The 17,849-nt window shown below is 45.9% G+C and overlaps 1 protein-coding gene across 2 annotated transcripts in view; it reads left to right on the forward strand.

The window, feature by feature from the left end:
• Positions 1–17,849, forward strand: part of kcnh5b (potassium voltage-gated channel, subfamily H (eag-related), member 5b) — a 211,708-nt gene that overhangs the window by 68,784 nt on the left and 125,075 nt on the right. For both annotated transcript variants that reach the window (XM_061885744.1, XM_061885746.1), the window contains exons 9-10: positions 8,138–8,295; positions 8,375–8,646. In XM_061885744.1, coding sequence (XP_061741728.1) covers positions 8,138–8,295; positions 8,375–8,646 — 430 coding nt within the window. The remainder of the gene's footprint in view (positions 1–8,137; positions 8,296–8,374; positions 8,647–17,849) is intronic.

Consider the following 17,849-nt stretch of genomic DNA (forward strand, 5'->3'; position numbering starts at 1 on the left):
TGCTCATGGTCAAATCCAGGGGAGGGTAACAGTGGCATGAAAGGTTTGGATGAATTCCTGGTGTTGATATCTGTTGCTATGGTTACCTGACTTTTAAGAGCGAGAGAAAGGGGCGCTGTGTTTGTGTGCGTTGTGTGCCGAACTTGAAGGCACCGCAGAAAGAGGATGAACGTGTGCCAAGAAAGTGCACAAGCTGGTCCATGTGACCCCTCCCACTGCTGCTTGACTCCGCCCCTCGTTAGCGTGGCAGGTGTGCAGAGCTTCACCGCCTCACTGACATGATGTAGGAGGGTGAAAAAGTGGTCTGTTGGTGGTTTTAGCTTCTTAGACGCAGTTTTTCTTTTTTGGTGGAAGCGTTCCTCCGCCTTGTGTGTGAGGAGTGAACTCTCCTCTACAACCTCCACACAACACGTGCACGCCACACACACCACCAGGTGATGCAACCTGTGAGTGCGGGTCCACCGCCGCTCCTCCAAAGGGAGTTCATGTCCAGGCACTTGGGAGTTGTGAGGCGTCAGCATCCTGATCCAGTACCAGGTACTGCTGGTCGTGCTAGAACGGACCTGGGCAAATTAAGGCCCGGGGGCCACATGCGGCCCGTTAAGCTTTTCAATCTGGCCCTCCGGACATTCTCAAATATTTTTTTTACATCTTTAAAATGGAAAGTGTAGCTGCCATTATGATGTGCACTCATGTTTTCTAATGACTGTAAGTCTTCAACTATGCAAAGTATTTCAAAGGTTGGAATCTGCACTTTTGGATGATATACTAGTTGCTATGGTCATCTAATTAGTTACTATGGTCATGTAATTAGTTACTATGGTCATCTAATTAGTTGCTATGGTCATCTAATTAGTTACTATGGTCATCTAATTAGTTACTATGGTCATGTAATTAGTTACTATGGTCATCTAATTAGTTGCTATGGTCATCTAATTAGTTACTATGGTCATCTAATTAGTTACTATGGTCATCTAATTAGTTGCTATGGTTATCTAATTAGTTGCTATGGTCATCTAATTAGTTGCTATGGTCATCTTAGTTGCTATGGTCATCTAATTAGTTACTATGGTCATCTAATTAGTTGCTATGGTCATTTAATTAGTTGCTATGGTCATCTTATTAGTTACTATGGTCATCTAATTAGTTGCTATGGTCATCTAATTAGTTACTATGGTCATCTAATTAGTTACTATGGTCATCTAATTAGTTAATATGGTCATCTAATTAGTTCCTATGGTCATCTAATTAGTTACTATGGTTATCTAATTAGTTGCTGTGGTCATCTAATTAGTTGCTATGGTTATCTAATTAGTTGCTGTGGTCATCTAATTAGTTGCTATGGTTATCTAATTAGTTGCTGTGGTCATCTAATTAGTTCCTATGGTCATCTAATTAGTTACCATGGTCATCTAATTAGTTGCTATGGTCATCTAATTAGTTACTATGGTTATCTAATTAGTTGCTGTGGTCATCTAATTAGTTGCTATGGTTATCTAATTAGTTGCTGTGGTCATCTAATTAGTTCCTATGGTCATCTAATTAGTTACCATGGTCATCTAATTAGTTGCTATGGTCATCTAATTAGTTGCTATGGTCATCTAATTAGTTACTATGGTCATCTAATTAGTTGCTATGGTCATCTAATTAGTTGCTATGGTCATCTAATTAGTTACCATGGTCATCTAATTAGTTGCCATGGTCATCTAATGAGTTACTATGGTCATCTAATTAGTTGCTATGGTCATCTAATTAGTTTCTATGGTCATCTAATTAGTTGCTATGGTCATCTAATTAGTTGCTATGGTCATCTAATGAGTTACTATGGTCATCTAATTAGTTGCTATGGTCATCTAATTAGTTGCTATGGTCATCTAATTAGTTTCTATGGTCATCTAATTAGTTGCTATGGTCATCTAATTAGTTGCTATGGTCATCTAATTAGTTGCTATGGTCATCTAATTAGTTACCATGGTCATCTAATTAGTTGCCATGGTCATTTAATTAGTTGCAATGGTCATCTAATTAGTTGCTATGGTCATCTAATTAGTTGCTATGGTCATCTAATTAGTTGCTATGGTCATCTAATTAGTTACCATGGTCATCTAATTAGTTACAATGGTCATCTAATTAGTTACTATGATCATCTAATTAGTTGCTATGGTCATCTAATTAGTTGCTATGGTCATCTAATTAGTTACCATGGTCATCTAATTAGTTGCCATGGTCATCTAATTAGTTACTATGGTCATCTAATTAGTTACCATGGTCATCTAATTAGTTGCTATGATCATCTAATTAGTTACCATGGTCATCTAATTAGTTACCATGGTCATCTAATTAGTTGCTATGGTCATCTAATTAGTTGCTATGGTCATCTAATTAGTTACTATGGTCATCTAATTATTTACTATGGTCATCTAATTAGTTGCTATGGTCATCTAATTAGTTGCTATGGTCATCTAATTAGTTACCATGGTCATCTAATTAGTTGCTATGGTCATCTAATTAGTTGCTATGGTCATCTAATTAGTTACCATGCTCATCTAATTAGTTGCCATGGTCATCTAATTAGTTACTATGGTCATCTAATTAGTTACCATGGTCATCTAATTAGTTTCTATGGTCATCTAATTAGTTGCTATGGTCATCTAATTAGTTGCTATGGTCATCTAATTAGTTACCATGGTCATCTAATTAGTTACTGTGGTCATCTAATTAGTTACCATGGTCATCTAATTAGTTGCCATGGTCATCTAATTAGTTGCTATGGTCATCTAATTAGTTGCCATGGTCATCTAATTAGTTGCTATGGTCATCTAATTAGTTGCTACGGTCATCTAATTAGTTGCTACGGTCATCTAATTAGTTACTATGGTCATCTAATTAGTTGCTATGGTCATCTAATTAGTTACCATGGTCATCTAATTAGTTGCTACGGTCATCTAATTAGTTGCTACGGTCATCTAATTAGTTGCTATGGTCATCTAATTAGTTGCTATGGTCATCTAATTAGTTACTATGGTCATCTAATTATTTACTATGGTCATCTAATTAGTTGCTATGGTAATCGACGTCACAGCAGCTCAGACGAGGCACCAAGCAGTGTGGGTGGGAAGCGTTTCCACAGGCGTGGAAGGAGCTTTTCACAACAAAGTTCTAAAGTTTAGTGATATAGCAGATCTATCAGATTGTAGGTGGGTTTGTTTTGTACCCTTTTGCGTTCATATTTCACTATTTGTTGCATTTTTGTCGCATTTCACTTGATTGTAAAATATGTCGATGGAAAAGGGGTGTGACCTTCTTATTTTGTCAATATTCAATGTTTTATCGTTCATAGAAAAATGTAAAATTCCATTACGTTTTTTTAAGGCGGTCTGTCATGACGTTTTTAGCATTGTGAGGTTTTGTATTAGTGTTCCTAAAAATAGATATACTGGCCCCCCAGACACATATTTTTCTCTAAATGTGGCCCCCCCGAGTCCAAATAATTGCCCAGTCTGTGCTAGAATGATGAAGCCTTCAGTTTCACAAACGGAGAGATTCATCTTAGTGGTTTTGGTTTCAGTTCGTCAGAGATTTCCCTGCAGGTTGTTTATTTTTAGTTTTGACGCGGCCTTTGGCGTATTCTCATAATGAGTTCTCTTCAGCTCGGGTGTCAGGACCTGTCACGGCAGGTTTGGACTTTGTTTTCTAGAGTTCCTGTATTTGCTCTTTATTTCCTGTCTAGCGCTTTTATTTTGTTTTATTTCCTGTCTAGCGCTCTTATTTACTTACTTACATATTTATCTACTCAGTGGCCTTGTGCTTAGATTGTCCAGCCTGAGATTGGTAGGTTGTGAGTTCAACCCAAAGCTCATGACCATAGGTGAGGATGGGAACGTGGATCGACCGGTAAATTGAGAGCTTTGCCTTCCGGCTCAGCTCCTTCTTCACAACAACGGATCGATACAGCGTCCGCATTGCTGAAGAGGCCGCACCGATCCGCCTGTCGATCTCACGATCCGACCAAAATTGGGGAAATCATTTAAAAATGTGTAAACGTCTTGAAAGCGATGGTTCAAATATTATTCCAAAGGCTAAAGAGAAGTTGATTTGAAGTTTCACGGCATGAGAAGCTGACACTTCCCGCGTCAGCGTTCACGAGACGTCACAAAGATGTCACCGCGAGTCCCTCTGAGAGCCCGGAGCGTCAACACGGGACTTTTCCAGTCGGCGTGTGCTGCAAAAGGTCGCACAAAACAGCCTCTTTTTTTTGTCTCCAAAAAAAAGGGGCCAGAGTGGAGGCAGTGAACACGCTCGGACGAAAATAAAACGGGCTCGCAGAAAGAGAACAAAAGGGAACGAGAGGCAGAACCCCGAGGCGGGTTTCACGCTCCACGGAACCCATTTAAGCGTTTGGATTAGCACAACAGCGGGAGACGACACGCTAGCTAAATATTTAGTCAACAGAACCCTCGCCACGGGAAAAAAAAACATTCCAAAGATGGATGTCACGTCGTCAAAGAGAGGAAGAGCACATCCCCCTCCTCGTTCTCCGCCGGCTTTAATTGATCCCATTCAAGAACTGGTACTGACGAGACTCCATGGACCCGCTTGAAAGTCGAGACTTACAGCATTTTAGCTCCTCTCTGCCGCTTCACGCTTCAACACTCTCGCCCAAATTGGTGATTCTGAAGAAGTCTGGACCCACAAATGGTCTGACGCTTCAAGCTGCCACTGAAAATGAATTTGAGTATTACGTCCTGACTTTTGTTGTTGATTATTCATCATTTAAAGCGGCACTAAGTAACTTTTCCACCTTCAAGAAAATATGGCCGCGACCCCAAAGGGAATAAGCGGTAGAAAAATGGATGGATGGATGGATGGCCAGAGTGGGTTCGTACCAGAGGTGTGTCTGTTGCCGTCACGTGATCACGTCATTCTCGCATATTCGTCCGTGTTGATGGGCTCATATTGCCCATCCGATTTTGAAGACGAAATCTCACCACAACATTTGACTCCCAGTGTGTGTGGGAGCCAGAGCCAGAGCCAGCGGGTGTGGCGCCCACTTTTTGGGCTATTCAACTGGTGAGTTCAGCAAAAGAAAAACGTGTGAGATGTCGCAGGTTCCTAAAAACTAGACAGCACCAGAGTGCTGTCTTTGACTAGATTTTTTTGTAGAAAAGTACTTGGATCAAATTAATGGATCAAATTCAAATGTCCCCTGTAGAGGACGCTGGTTCTCCAAAATCTACCAAAAAAGACTAATAGTGAAGGGAAAAGTCCAACCTCCTGGTCCTGGACTTTCTGGAAATGTGGCCCGCAAAACAATTTATCAATCAATCAATCAATCAATGTTTATTTATATAGCCCCAAATCACAAATGTCTCAAAGGGCTGCACAAATCATTACGACTACGACATCCTCGGAAGAACCCACAAAAGGGCAAGGAAAACTCACACCCAGTGGGCAGGGAGAATTCACATCCAGTGGGACGCCAGTGACAATGCTGACTATGAGAAACCTTGGAGAGGACCTCAGATGTGGGCAACCCCCCCCCCCTCTAGGGGACCGAAAGCAATGGATGTCGAGCGGGTCTAACATGATACTGTGAAAGTTCAATCCATAGTGGCTCCAACACAGCCGCGAGAGTTCAGTTCAAAGCGGATCCAAGACAGCAGCGAGAGTCCCGTCCACTGGAGACCATCTCAAGCGGAGGCGGATCAGCATCGTAGAGATGTCCCCAACTGATACACAGGCGAGCGGTCCATCCTGGGTCCCGACGAGCGGTCCATCCTGGGTCTCGACTCTGGACAGCCAGTACTTCATCCATGGTCATCGGACCGGACCCCCTCCACAAGGGAGGGGGGGGGGGACATAGGAGAAAGAAAAGAAGCGGCAGATCAACTGGTCTAAAAAGGAGGTCTATTTAAAGGCTAGAGTATACAGATGAGGTTTAAGGTGAGACTTAAATGCTTCTACTGAGGTAGCATCTCGAACTGTTACCGGGAGGGCATTCCAGAGTACTGGAATTTAATTGGACATCCTCGTTACAGAGGGTTCGGATCCCTGTTTGGGTGTGTTTGAGTGCAGGTTGCATGTTCTCCTGGTGTGCGTGTGTGTTGTTTCCTGGTACTCAGGCTTCCTCCCACAGTCCAAAAACATGCCAGCTCACTTGAAGACTCCAAATCGGCCGTAGCTAGGTAGGTAGGTCTTTAAGGTTCCTTGACTGCACTTAAATGTAGAATATATTTGTACTATTCATATATTATATATATAATATATGTTATATATTATTTATTATTACTATTGTCTATTGTGAGCGAACTGTGGTGCTGAATTTCCCCCAGGTATCAATAAAGTACTTTCTATTCTATTCTATTATTGTCATTGCAACAAGTACAACCACATTTTTGTTTACAGCACAAACCCGTTCAAGATTAGACAAACAAACAGTGTAAGGGGTTACAGAACAGGAATGCTGATAGGTCGCTACGAGGCACCCCGTAAAAGATGGGAAAAGGTAAAACGCTGGGAAAGAAAATGAGTAAAAAAAGGTACAATCTAGACTGGGCTCCTGAAGGGGCCTAGTCTGGGGTGGAAAAAAACCTCTGTGCAATGCACACATAAACACGTTATATTTAATCATGACAAACTCGCAGCAGAGGGGCGGGGAGTTGGGGCCCTGGAAGGCGAAGCTGCTTTGAAGCACTGCCATCCAACCATCACCCCAAGGGGAAAAAGTGGTGGTGAAGACGTGGGGTGTGTGTGCGTGTATGCCCAATTGTCTTGGGTGTGATGATGTAATGTTTTTTAGACCGAGGCCGATCTGCAAAAGTTCGACTCCAGGTGTCGTTGAGGAGGGAGGGAGGTCAAAAGCGTCTATCGTTGGGGCGTCCTCGTGGGTGTTTTTCAGAACAGCCTGGTCCTGCGTCAAGGCCGTTCGAGAGAGTCAAATCGTAGATTAGGATGTTTTTTTTCTCGAGCAGACAAAAACAACGACTTGTCTGTTCTATTCGTCCATGCTTGATACTCTCAAATTCAATTCAATTTTCCTTTTCAGCAAGCTTCTCCATGATGTGATCCATCCTACGATTTAGTTCAGAAATCGCCGAAGTCTGTGATCCCACAGCCCTGCCCGAACCATCCATTGCGACGAACAGCCTTTGGGCTACTTGAGTGGCTGCCATCGTCTTACGAATTGGACGATACACCAGAGCAATGCCCAGCCCAATCAGCAAGTGCCCCGCGATCACGGTTCCAAATAGGTAGATGTCTTCCACGTCCTCGTTGGAAAGGACTGAGAGGCACATGATTCTCCATTTGTCCCAGGAGTCTCTCACGTACCCCAGGCTCCCCCGAACCTCTTATCCTCGTCGAAAAGATTTTGTCAATTGCGTGGAGAGTCCAGCTCGTCATATCCATGCCTGATGTTTCGATTTGAGGACAGCGCAAAGAAAGAGGCTTCAAAAAAGTTCAGACAAGACAAAAACAAAAGGAGCAAGTTGGGAGAAGAGGGAGCGGGAAAAAAATGCGACCGCCCTCACCATAGGCAAGACGGAAAGAAAGAACGACATTTAAGCATTTAAGTCTCACCTTAAAACTCATTTAAGTCTCACCTTAAAACTCATTTGTATACTCTAGCCTTTAAATAGACTCAGTTGATCTGCCGTTTCTTTTCTTTTTCTTCTATGTCCCACTCTCCCTTGTGGAGGGGGTCCGGTCCGATCCGTTGGCCATGTACTGCTCGCCTGTGTATCGGCCGGGGACATCTCTGCGCTGCTGATCCGCCTCCGCTTGGGATGGTTTCCTGCTGGCTCCGCTGTGAACGGGACTCTCGCTGCTGTGTTGGATCCGCTTTGGACTAGACTCTCGCGACTGTGTTGGATCCATTGTGGATTGCACTTTCACAGTATCATGTTGGACCCGCTCGACATCCATTGCTTTCCTCCTCTCCAAGGTTCTCATAGTCATCATTGTCACCGACGTCCCACTGGGTGTGAGTTTTCCTTGCCCTTATGTGGGCCTACCGAGGATGTCGTAGTGGTTTGTGCAGCCCTTTGAGACACTAGTGATTTAGGGCTATATAAGTAAACATTGATTGATTGATTGATTGAATCATTTATTGATTACGTCTTTGCCGTCCTCCCCTCAGGGTATCAGCAGCCTGTTCAGCTCCCTGAAGGTGGTCCGTTTGTTGCGTTTGGGCCGGGTGGCCCGGAAACTGGACCACTACCTGGAGTATGGAGCTGCTGTTCTAGTTCTCCTGGTCTGCGTCTTTGGACTGGTGGCCCACTGGCTGGCTTGCATCTGGTAAACACATTTTTTTTTTTCCTGGTCGTAGAATTATTCGGAAATGATTCTCTAATGGTTCCCGACTTCTCCTGACCAGGTACAGCATCGGAGACTACGAGGTCATCGACGAGGCCACCAACACCATTAAGATGGACAGCTGGCTGTACCAGCTGGCCATCAACATCGGGTCGCCGTACCGCTACAACGCCAGCGGTTCTGGCCGATGGGAGGGCGGTCCCGGCAAGGATTCTCTCTACATCACCTCGCTTTACTTCACCATGACCAGCTTGACCACCATCGGCTTCGGGAACATCGCTCCCACCACAGATGGGGAGAAGATCTTCTCGGTGGCTATGATGATGGTGGGATGTAAGTGTGCAGCGGCGCCATCTTACTCATGCTTCTTTAATTACTTCATTAATTATTTTAATGAATGCATTGATTAATAATGATTGATCACGGGTTATTTTGCTTTCAAAAATAACATTGGTTTAAGAAAATATTTAGATGCAAATGCAATCGTGGAGTGTTTTTCAAATGTTTTACTAAACTGCAAGTCATTCCATCCATCCATCCATTTTCTACCGCTTATTCCCTTTCGGGCTCGCGGGGGGCGCTGGCGCCTATCTCAGCTACAATCGGGCGGAAGGCGGGGTACACCCTGGACAAGTCGCCACCTCATCGCAGGGCCAACACAGATAGACAGACAACATTCACACTCACATTCACACCCATCCATCCATCCATCCATTTTCTACCGCTTATTCCCTTTCGGGGTCGCGGGGAGCGCTGGCGCCTATCTCAGCTACAATCGGGCGGAAGGCGGGGTACACCCTGGACAAGTCGCCACCTCATCGCAGGGCCAACACAGATAGACAGACAACATTCACACTCACATTCACACCCATCCATTTTCTACCGCTTATTCCCTTTCGGGCTCGCGGGTGGCGCTGGCGCCTATCTCAGCTACAATCAGGCGGAAGGCGGGGTACACCCTGGACAAGTCGCCACCTCATCGCAGGGCCAACACAGATAGACAGACAACATTCACACTCACATTCACACCCATCCATCCATCCATCCATTTTCTACCGCTTATTCCCTTTCGGACTCGCGGGGGGCGCTGGCGCCTATCTCAGCTACAATCGGGCGGAAGGCGGGGTACACCCTGGACAAGTCGCCCCTCATCGCAGGGCCAACACAAATAGACAACATTCACACTCACATTCACACCCATCCATCCATCCATCCATTTTCTACCGCTTATTCCCTTTCGGGGGCGCTGGCGCCTATCTCAGGCTACAATCGGGCGGAAGGCGGGGTACACCCTGGACAAGTCGCCACCTCATCGCAGGGCCAACACAGATAGACAGACAACATTCACACTCACATTCACACCCATCCATCCATCCATCCATTTTCTACCGCTTTTTCCCTTTCGGGGTTGCGGGGGGCGCTGGCGCCTATCTCAGCTACAATCGGGCGGAAGGCGGGGTACACCCTGGACAAGTCGCCACCTCATCGCAGGGCCAACACAGATAGACAGACAACATTCACACTCACATTCACACCCATCCATCCATCCATCCATCCATTTTCTACCGCTTATTCCCTTTCGGGGTCGCGGGGGGCGCTGGCGCCTATCTCAGCTACAATCGGGCGGAAGGCGGGGTACACCCTGGACAAGTCGCCACCTCATCGCAGGGCCAACACAGATAGACAGACAACATTCACACTCACATTCACACCCATCCATCCATCCATCCATCCATTTTCTACCGCTTATTCCCTTTCGGGGTCGCGGGGGGCGCTGGCGCCTATCTCAGCTACAATCGGGCGGAAGGCGGGGTACACCCTGGACAAGTCGCCACCTCATCGCAGGGCCAACACAGATAGACAGACAACATTCACACTCACATTCACACCCATCCATCCATCCATCCATTTTCTACCGCTTATTCCCTTTCGGGGTCGCGGGGGGCGCTGGCGCCTATCTCAGCTACAATCGGGCGGAAGGCGGGGTACACCCTGGACAAGTCGCCACCTCATCGCAGGGCCAACACAGATAGACAGACAACATTCACACTCACATTCACACCCATCCATCCATCCATCCATTTTCTACCGCTTATTCCCTTTCGGGCTCGCGGGGGGCGCTGGCGCCTATCTCAGCTACAATCGGGCGGAAGGCGGGGTACACCCTGGACAAGTCGCTACCTCATCGCAGGGCCAACACAGATAGACAGACAACATTCACACTCACATTCACACCCATCCATCCATTTTCTACCGCTTATTCCCTTTCGGGGTCGCGGGGGGCGCTGGCGCCTATCTCAGCTACAATCGGGCGGAAGGCGGGGTACACCCTGGACAAGTCGCCACCTCATCGCAGGGCCAACACAGATAGACAGACAACATTCACACTTACATTCACACCCATCCATCCATTTTCTACCGCTTATTCCCTTTCGGGGTTGCGGGGGGCGCTGGCGCCTATCTCAGCTACAATCGGGCGGAAGGCGGGGTACACCCTGGACAAGTCGCCACCTCATCGCAGGGCCAACACAGATAGACAACATTCACACTCACATTCACACCCATCCATCCATCCATCCATTTTCTACCGCTTATTCCCCTTCGGGGTTGCGGGGGGCGCTGGCGCCTATCTCAGCTACAATCGGGCGGAAGGCGGGGTACACCCTGGACAAGTCGCCACCTCATCGCAGGGCCAACACAGATAGACAGACAACATTCACACTCACATTCACACCCATCCATCCATCCATCCATTTTCTACCGCTTATTCCCTTTCGGGGTCGCGGGGGGCGCTGGCGCCTATCTCAGCTACAATCGGGCGGAAGGCGGGGTACACCCTGGACAAGTCGCCACCTCATCACAGGGCCAACACAGATAGACAGACAACATTCACACTCACATTCACACACTAGGGCCAATTTTAGTGTTGCCAATCAACCTATCCCCAGGTGCATGTCTTTGGAAGTGGGAGGAAGCCGGAGTACCCGGAGGGAACCCACGCATTCACGGGGAGAACATGCAAACTCCACACAGAAAGATCCCGAGCCTGGATTTGAACCCAGGACACTGCAAGTCATTGATTTACTCAAAACTTGATGACAGGAAGTCTTTGCAATTCTATTGCAAACAAAGTTCAGTTACTAATCAATAATTTAGTAAACACACTCATAAATAACTTAACATAGTGCACTATTTACCCTTCTGTAGTTTAACCAGTTGTTTAAACAAAACCTTTTCAGAAGACAATATGGGTCTTCGAAATGAATTCCCATTCATCCGGTAGTTGCAACTTGATGCTCTTGTTTGTGTAGTACAGGTGCTTCATCCTTGCTGTAGTTGTGCCTCTCCAGGGTATTGTACGACAAAACCAGCTGTGGTGATATGAGTGACATCTTCTTGAAGGACTTGGTCTTCACAGATGTTAAGTGGTTTACATGTGGCGGCTGTCCGTTTAGCAAAGGCTGTGCTACTTTTGTTGACAAGATTGGCGCAGGCAAAACGGCCAGAGTAGCGCTCTCCTCTACTTGTTGTTGACGTAGCATTCATCCTATCGGCGCCGTCCTTGAGTACCGATGCTGAGTACGTTTGTAGCAACAAATTGCGGCTGCTAGACTTTTGACAAGAACAAGAAAGTTTGATCACATTACGCCTGTACTGGCTCACCTGCACTGGCTTCCTGTGCACTTAAGATGTGACTTTAAGGTTTTACTACTTACGTATAAAATACTACACGGTCTAGCTCCAGTCTATCTTGCCGATTGTATTGTACCATATGTCCCGGCAAGAAATCTGCGTTCAAAAGACTCCGGCTTATTAGTGATTCCTAGAGCCCAAAAAAAGTCTGCGGGCTATAGAGCGTTTTCCGTTCGGGCTCCAGTACTCTGGAATGCCCTCCCGGTAACAGTTCGAGATGCTACCTCAGTAGAAGCATTTAAGTCTCACCTTAAAACTCATCTGTATACTCTAGCCTTTAAATAGACCTCCTTTTTAGACCAGTTGATCTGCCGCTTCTTTTCTTTTTCCTATGTCCCCCCCTCCCTTGTGGAGGGGGTCCGGTCCGATGACCATGGATGAAGTACTGGCTGTCCAGAGTCGAGACCCAGGATGGACCGCTCGTCGGGACCCAGGATGGACCGCTCGCCTGTATCGGTTGGGGACATCTCTACGCTGCTGATCCGCTTGAGATGGTTTCCTGTGGACGGGACTCTCGCTGCTGTCTTGGAGCCACTATGGATTGAACTTTCACAGTATCATGTTAGACCCGCTCGACATCCATTGCTTTCGGTCCCCTAGAGGGCGGGGGGTTGCCCACATCTGAGGTCCTCTCCAAGGTTTCTCATAGTCAGCATTGTCACTGGCGTCCCACTGGATGTGAATTCTCCCTGCCCACTGGGTGTGAGTTTTCCTTGCCCTTTTGTGGGTTCTTCCGAGGATGTTGTAGTCGTAATGATTTGTGCAGTCTTTTGAGACATTTGTGATTTGGGGCTATATAAATAAACATTGATTGATGATTGATTGATTGAAATTACCTCAGTTTAGTCCAAAGTTCTCTTATTGGCCGCCTCTAATGGCGATCACAGACCGTGTAACAATGCACCCGTCTTCCGGGTTAATCTGGATGTGATTAATCTCCTTTTAATTTCTGATAACGAAACGGAGATTAATCACCTTTTTCACCGATTCTGTTCATAACTTTAATGGAAATAATTTCTAGGCACAGTCAGGGCGTTGAGGGGGATCCTGTTTGGTGGCTGCAGGATTAGGTCTCTGCTTTTTGCAGATGATGTGGTCCTGATGGCTTCATCCGGCCGGGTTATTCAGCTCTCACTGGATCGGTTCGCAGACGAGCGTGAAGCGACCGGAATGAGAATCAGCACCTCCAAGTCCGAGTCCATGGTTCTCGCCCCGAAAAGGGTGGAGTGCCATCTCGAGGTTGGGGAGGAGACCCTGCCCCAAGTGGAGGAGTTCAAGTACCTTGAAGTCTTGTTCACGAGTGAGGGAAGAGTGGATCGTGAGATCGACAGGCGGATCGGTGCGGCGTCTTCAGTAATGCGGACCATGTATCGATCCGTTGTGGTGAAGAAGGAGCTGAGCCGGAAGGCAAAGCTCTCAATTTACCGGTCGATCTACGTTCCCATCCTCACCTATGGTCATGAGCTTTGGGTCATGACCGAAAGGACAAGATCACGGGTACAAGCGGCCGAAATGAGTTTCCTCCGCCGGGTGGCGGGGCTCTCCCTTAGAGATAGGGTGAGAAGCTCTGCCATCCGGGAGGAACTCAAAGTAAAGCCGCTGCTCCTACACATCGAGAGGAGCCAGATGAGGTGGTTCGGGCATCTGGTCAGGATGCCACCCGAACGCCTCCCTAGGGAGGTGTTTAGGGCACGTCCAACCGGTAGGAGGCCACGGGGAAGACCAAATCAAATCAACTTTATTTATAAAGCACATTTAAAATTTACCACAGGGGTAGATAGATAGATAGATAGTACTTTATTTATTCCGTCAGGAGAGTTCCTTCAGGAAAATTACAATTTTCAGCACAATCCCATTCAAGATCAATCAATCAATCAATCAATGTTTATTTATATAGCCCCAAATCACAAATGTCTCAAAGGACTGCACAAATCATTACGACTACAACATCCTCGGAAGAACCCACAAAAGGGCAAGGAAAACTCACACCCAGTGGGCAGGGAGAATTCACATCCAGTGGGACGCCAGTGACAATGCTGACTATGAGAAACCTTGGAGAGGACCTCAGATGTGGGCAACCCCCCCTCTCTAGGGGACCGAAAGCAATGGATGTCGAGCGGGTCTAACATGATACTGTGAAAGTTCAATCCATAGTGGCTCCAACACAGCCGCGAGAGTTCAGTTCAAGCGGATCCAAGACAGCAGCGAGAGTCCCGTCCACAGGAAACCATCTCAAGCGGATCAGCAGCGTAGAGATGTCCCCAACCGATACAGGCGAGCGGTCCATCCTGGGTCCCGACGAGCGGTCCATCCTGGGTCTCGACTCTGGTCAGCCAGTGTTTCATCCATGGTCATCGGACCGGACCCCCTCCACAAGGGAGGGGGGGACATAGGAGAAAGAAAAGAAGCGGCAGATCAACTGGTCTAAAAAGGAGGTCTATTTAAAGGCTAGAGTATACAGATGAGTTTTAAGGTGAGACTTAAATGCTTCTACTGAGGTAGCATCTCGAACTGTTACCGGGAGGGCATTCCAGAGTACTGGAGCCCGAACGGAAAACGCTCTATAGCCCGCAGACTTTTTTTGGGCTCTAGGAATCACTAATAAGCCGGAGTCTCTTTGAAGATCAGACAAACATTACAAGGAGACAGAACAGGATCTGGTTTTTTTTAAGAGAGATTTAAAAACAGGAAGAGAGGAGGCTTGTCTAACACTCAAAGGTAGGTCGTTCCAGAGCTTGGGAGCAGCCGCGGCGAAAGCTCTGTCACCTCTAAGCTTCAGCCTTGTGTCAGGGACCGTCAGTAGCAGCTGATCGGCCGATCTTAGGGATCGAGTGGGGCAGTAAGGCTGAAGGAGGTCGGAGAGATATGTTGGCGCCAGGTTGTTTTGACCCAGGACACGTTGGGAAGACCATGTCTCCCGGCCGGCTTGGGAACGCCTCGGGAGTCTGGGCTTCCCTACTTAGGCTGCTGCCCCCGTGACCCAACCTCGGATAAGCGGGAGAGGATGGATGGATGGCATTTCTGATAACGCTATTTATTTTTTTAAATGAATCACATGCGTTATTGCGTTAAGGCCTAATATATATATAATATTGTTTAATGTTATATCGTAATAATCGGCCGATATCTAATAGAAAAGTAAGTTTGTTTCCCAAAAAAATGTATACAGTAACCACCGAGGTCTACTACCCTCCTCACTTTACTTCGATACCAAAATCATTCTTGCAGAAATCATTTTTGGAGGATGTTTGAAGCAACATGACCCTCTTTATGCAGAGGGTTTGAATCTCATTAGATGTACAGGTGTGCATAACGAAATAGGTCAGTGCACATAGTTATTGTATAGACCGCATAAAGATGTGTAGCGACAGTGCTCGGGAGTACTAATTAGCATAAAAGCTCTTAAGTGTGTCCGCATTACTTAATTAAATGCAGTTAAGAGCATGAGCACATTGGCTATTTTTAAACGTTTAAATGTCACACGGGTGCATATTCGGCCCCTCTCGTCTTCTGACCAATCAACTTATCAGCAAATGCGACAACGTTCACGTTCAATGCCGAATGTTCCCGATCATGGTTTAGGCTGAAAAACCGAATCGGATCCACAGCACAGGTGCTGTTGAGAGCCTCTGAAACATTAATCACTGAGCAGCACGAGTGACTTGATGCGAGCTGACGCTGCTCCTTTCAACATCCCGGCGAGGGCGTGCAGTCGCCAGCGTCAGAAACCACCGTCTTGACCCGCGTGTCCCCGGTCAGGTGGCACGGAAATTATTTTAAAGAATGTAACAAGGGACACGAATGATTGCTGAAAGTTTGCGCCAGATGATTTTATCGTTGCAGTAACGGGAATTTTATTCATATTTGTTTTTATGTACAAACCCCATTTCCATATAAGTAAGGAAATTATGTTAGATGTAAATATAAACAGAATACAATCATTTGCAAATCCTTTTCAACCCATATTCAGTTGAATATGCCACAAAGACAACATATTTGATGTTCACACTCATAAACTTTTTTTTTTTTTCAAATAATAATCAACTTGGAATTTCATGGCTGCAACACGTGCCAAAGTAGTTGGGAAAGGGCATGTTCACCACTGTGTTACATCACTTTTTCTTTTAACAACACTCAATAAACACGTGACAAAGAAGTTGGGAAAGTTGGCAATTAATACTGATTAAATTGAGGAATGCTCATCAAACACTTATTTGGAACATTCCACAGGTGTGCAGGCTAATTGGGAACAGCATCCCAAAAAATGCTCAGTCTTTCACAAGAAAGGATGGGGCGAGGTACACCCCTTTGTCCACAACTCCGTGAGCAAATAGTCGAACAGTTTAAGAACAACGTTTCTCAAAGTGCAATTGCAAGAAATTTAGGGATTTCAACATCTATGCTCCATAATATCATCAAAAGGTTCAGAGAATCTGGAGATATCACTCCACGTAAGCGGCATGGCCGGAAACCAACATTGAATGACCGTGACCTTCGATCCCTCACTGTATCAAAAACCAACATCAATCTCAAAAGGATATCACCACATGGGCTCAGGAACCCTTCAGAAAACCACTGTCACTAAATACAGTTTGTCGCTACATCTGTAAGTGCAAGTTAAAGCTCTACTATGCAAAGCAAAAACCATTCATCAACAACATCCAGAAACACTGCCGGCTTCTCTGGGCTCGAGATCATCTAAGATGGACTGACGCAAAGTGGAAAAGTATTCTGTGGTCTGACGAGTCCACATTTCAAATTGTTTTTCGAACCTGTGGATGTCGTGTCCTCTAAGAACAAAGAGGAAAAGAACCATATGGATTATTCTAGGCACATCCTTCAAAAGCCAGTATCTGTGATGGTATGGGGGTATATTAGTGCCCAAGGCATGGGTAATTTACATATCTGTGAAGGCACCATTAATGCTGAAAAGTACATACAGGTTTTGGAGCAACATGTTGCCATCCAAGCAGCGTTACCATGGACGCCCCTGCTTATTTCAGCAAGACAATGCCAAGCCACATTCAGCGCGTGTTACAACAGCGTGGCTTCGTAAAAAAAAGAGTGCGGGTACTTTCCTGGCCTGCCTGATATATATATATATATATATATAGATACACACTTATATATATACATACATATATACATACATATACATATATACACATATTTACATATATACACATATTTACATATACATACATATACACACATATACAGATATATACACAGACATATATTTCAACATCTACGGTCAATAATAACATCAAAAGGTTCAGAGAATCTGGAGAAATCACTCCACTTAAGCGGCATGGCCGGAAACCAACATTGAAATCCCTAAATTTCTTGCAATTGCACTTTGAGAAACGTTGTTCTTAAACTGTTTGACTATTTGCTCACGCAGTTGTGGACAAAGGGGTGTACCTCGCCCCATCCTTTCTTGTGAAAGACTGAGCATTTTGCTTTGACTGCAGGCAGGCCAGTCTAGTACACGCACTCTTTTACTACGAAGCCACACTGTTGTAACACATACCTTGGCATTTTCTTGCTGAAATAAGCAGGGGCGTCCATGATAACGTTGCTTGGACGGCAATATATGTTGCTCCAAAACCCGTATGTACCTTTCAGCATTAATGGTGCCTTCACAGATGTGTAAATTACCCATGCCTTCGGCACTAATGCACCCCCATACCATCACAGATGCTGGCTTTTAAACTTTGCGCCGAGAACAATCTGGATGGTTCTTTTCCTCTTTGATCTGGAGGTCACAACGTAAAAAATTGAAATGTGGACTCGTCAGATCACACAACACTTTTCCACTTTGCATCAGTCCGTCTTAGATG

Source organism: Nerophis ophidion, linkage group LG24 (assembly GCF_033978795.1).
Source record: "Nerophis ophidion isolate RoL-2023_Sa linkage group LG24, RoL_Noph_v1.0, whole genome shotgun sequence".
NCBI classification, from domain to species: domain Eukaryota; kingdom Metazoa; phylum Chordata; class Actinopteri; order Syngnathiformes; family Syngnathidae; genus Nerophis; species Nerophis ophidion.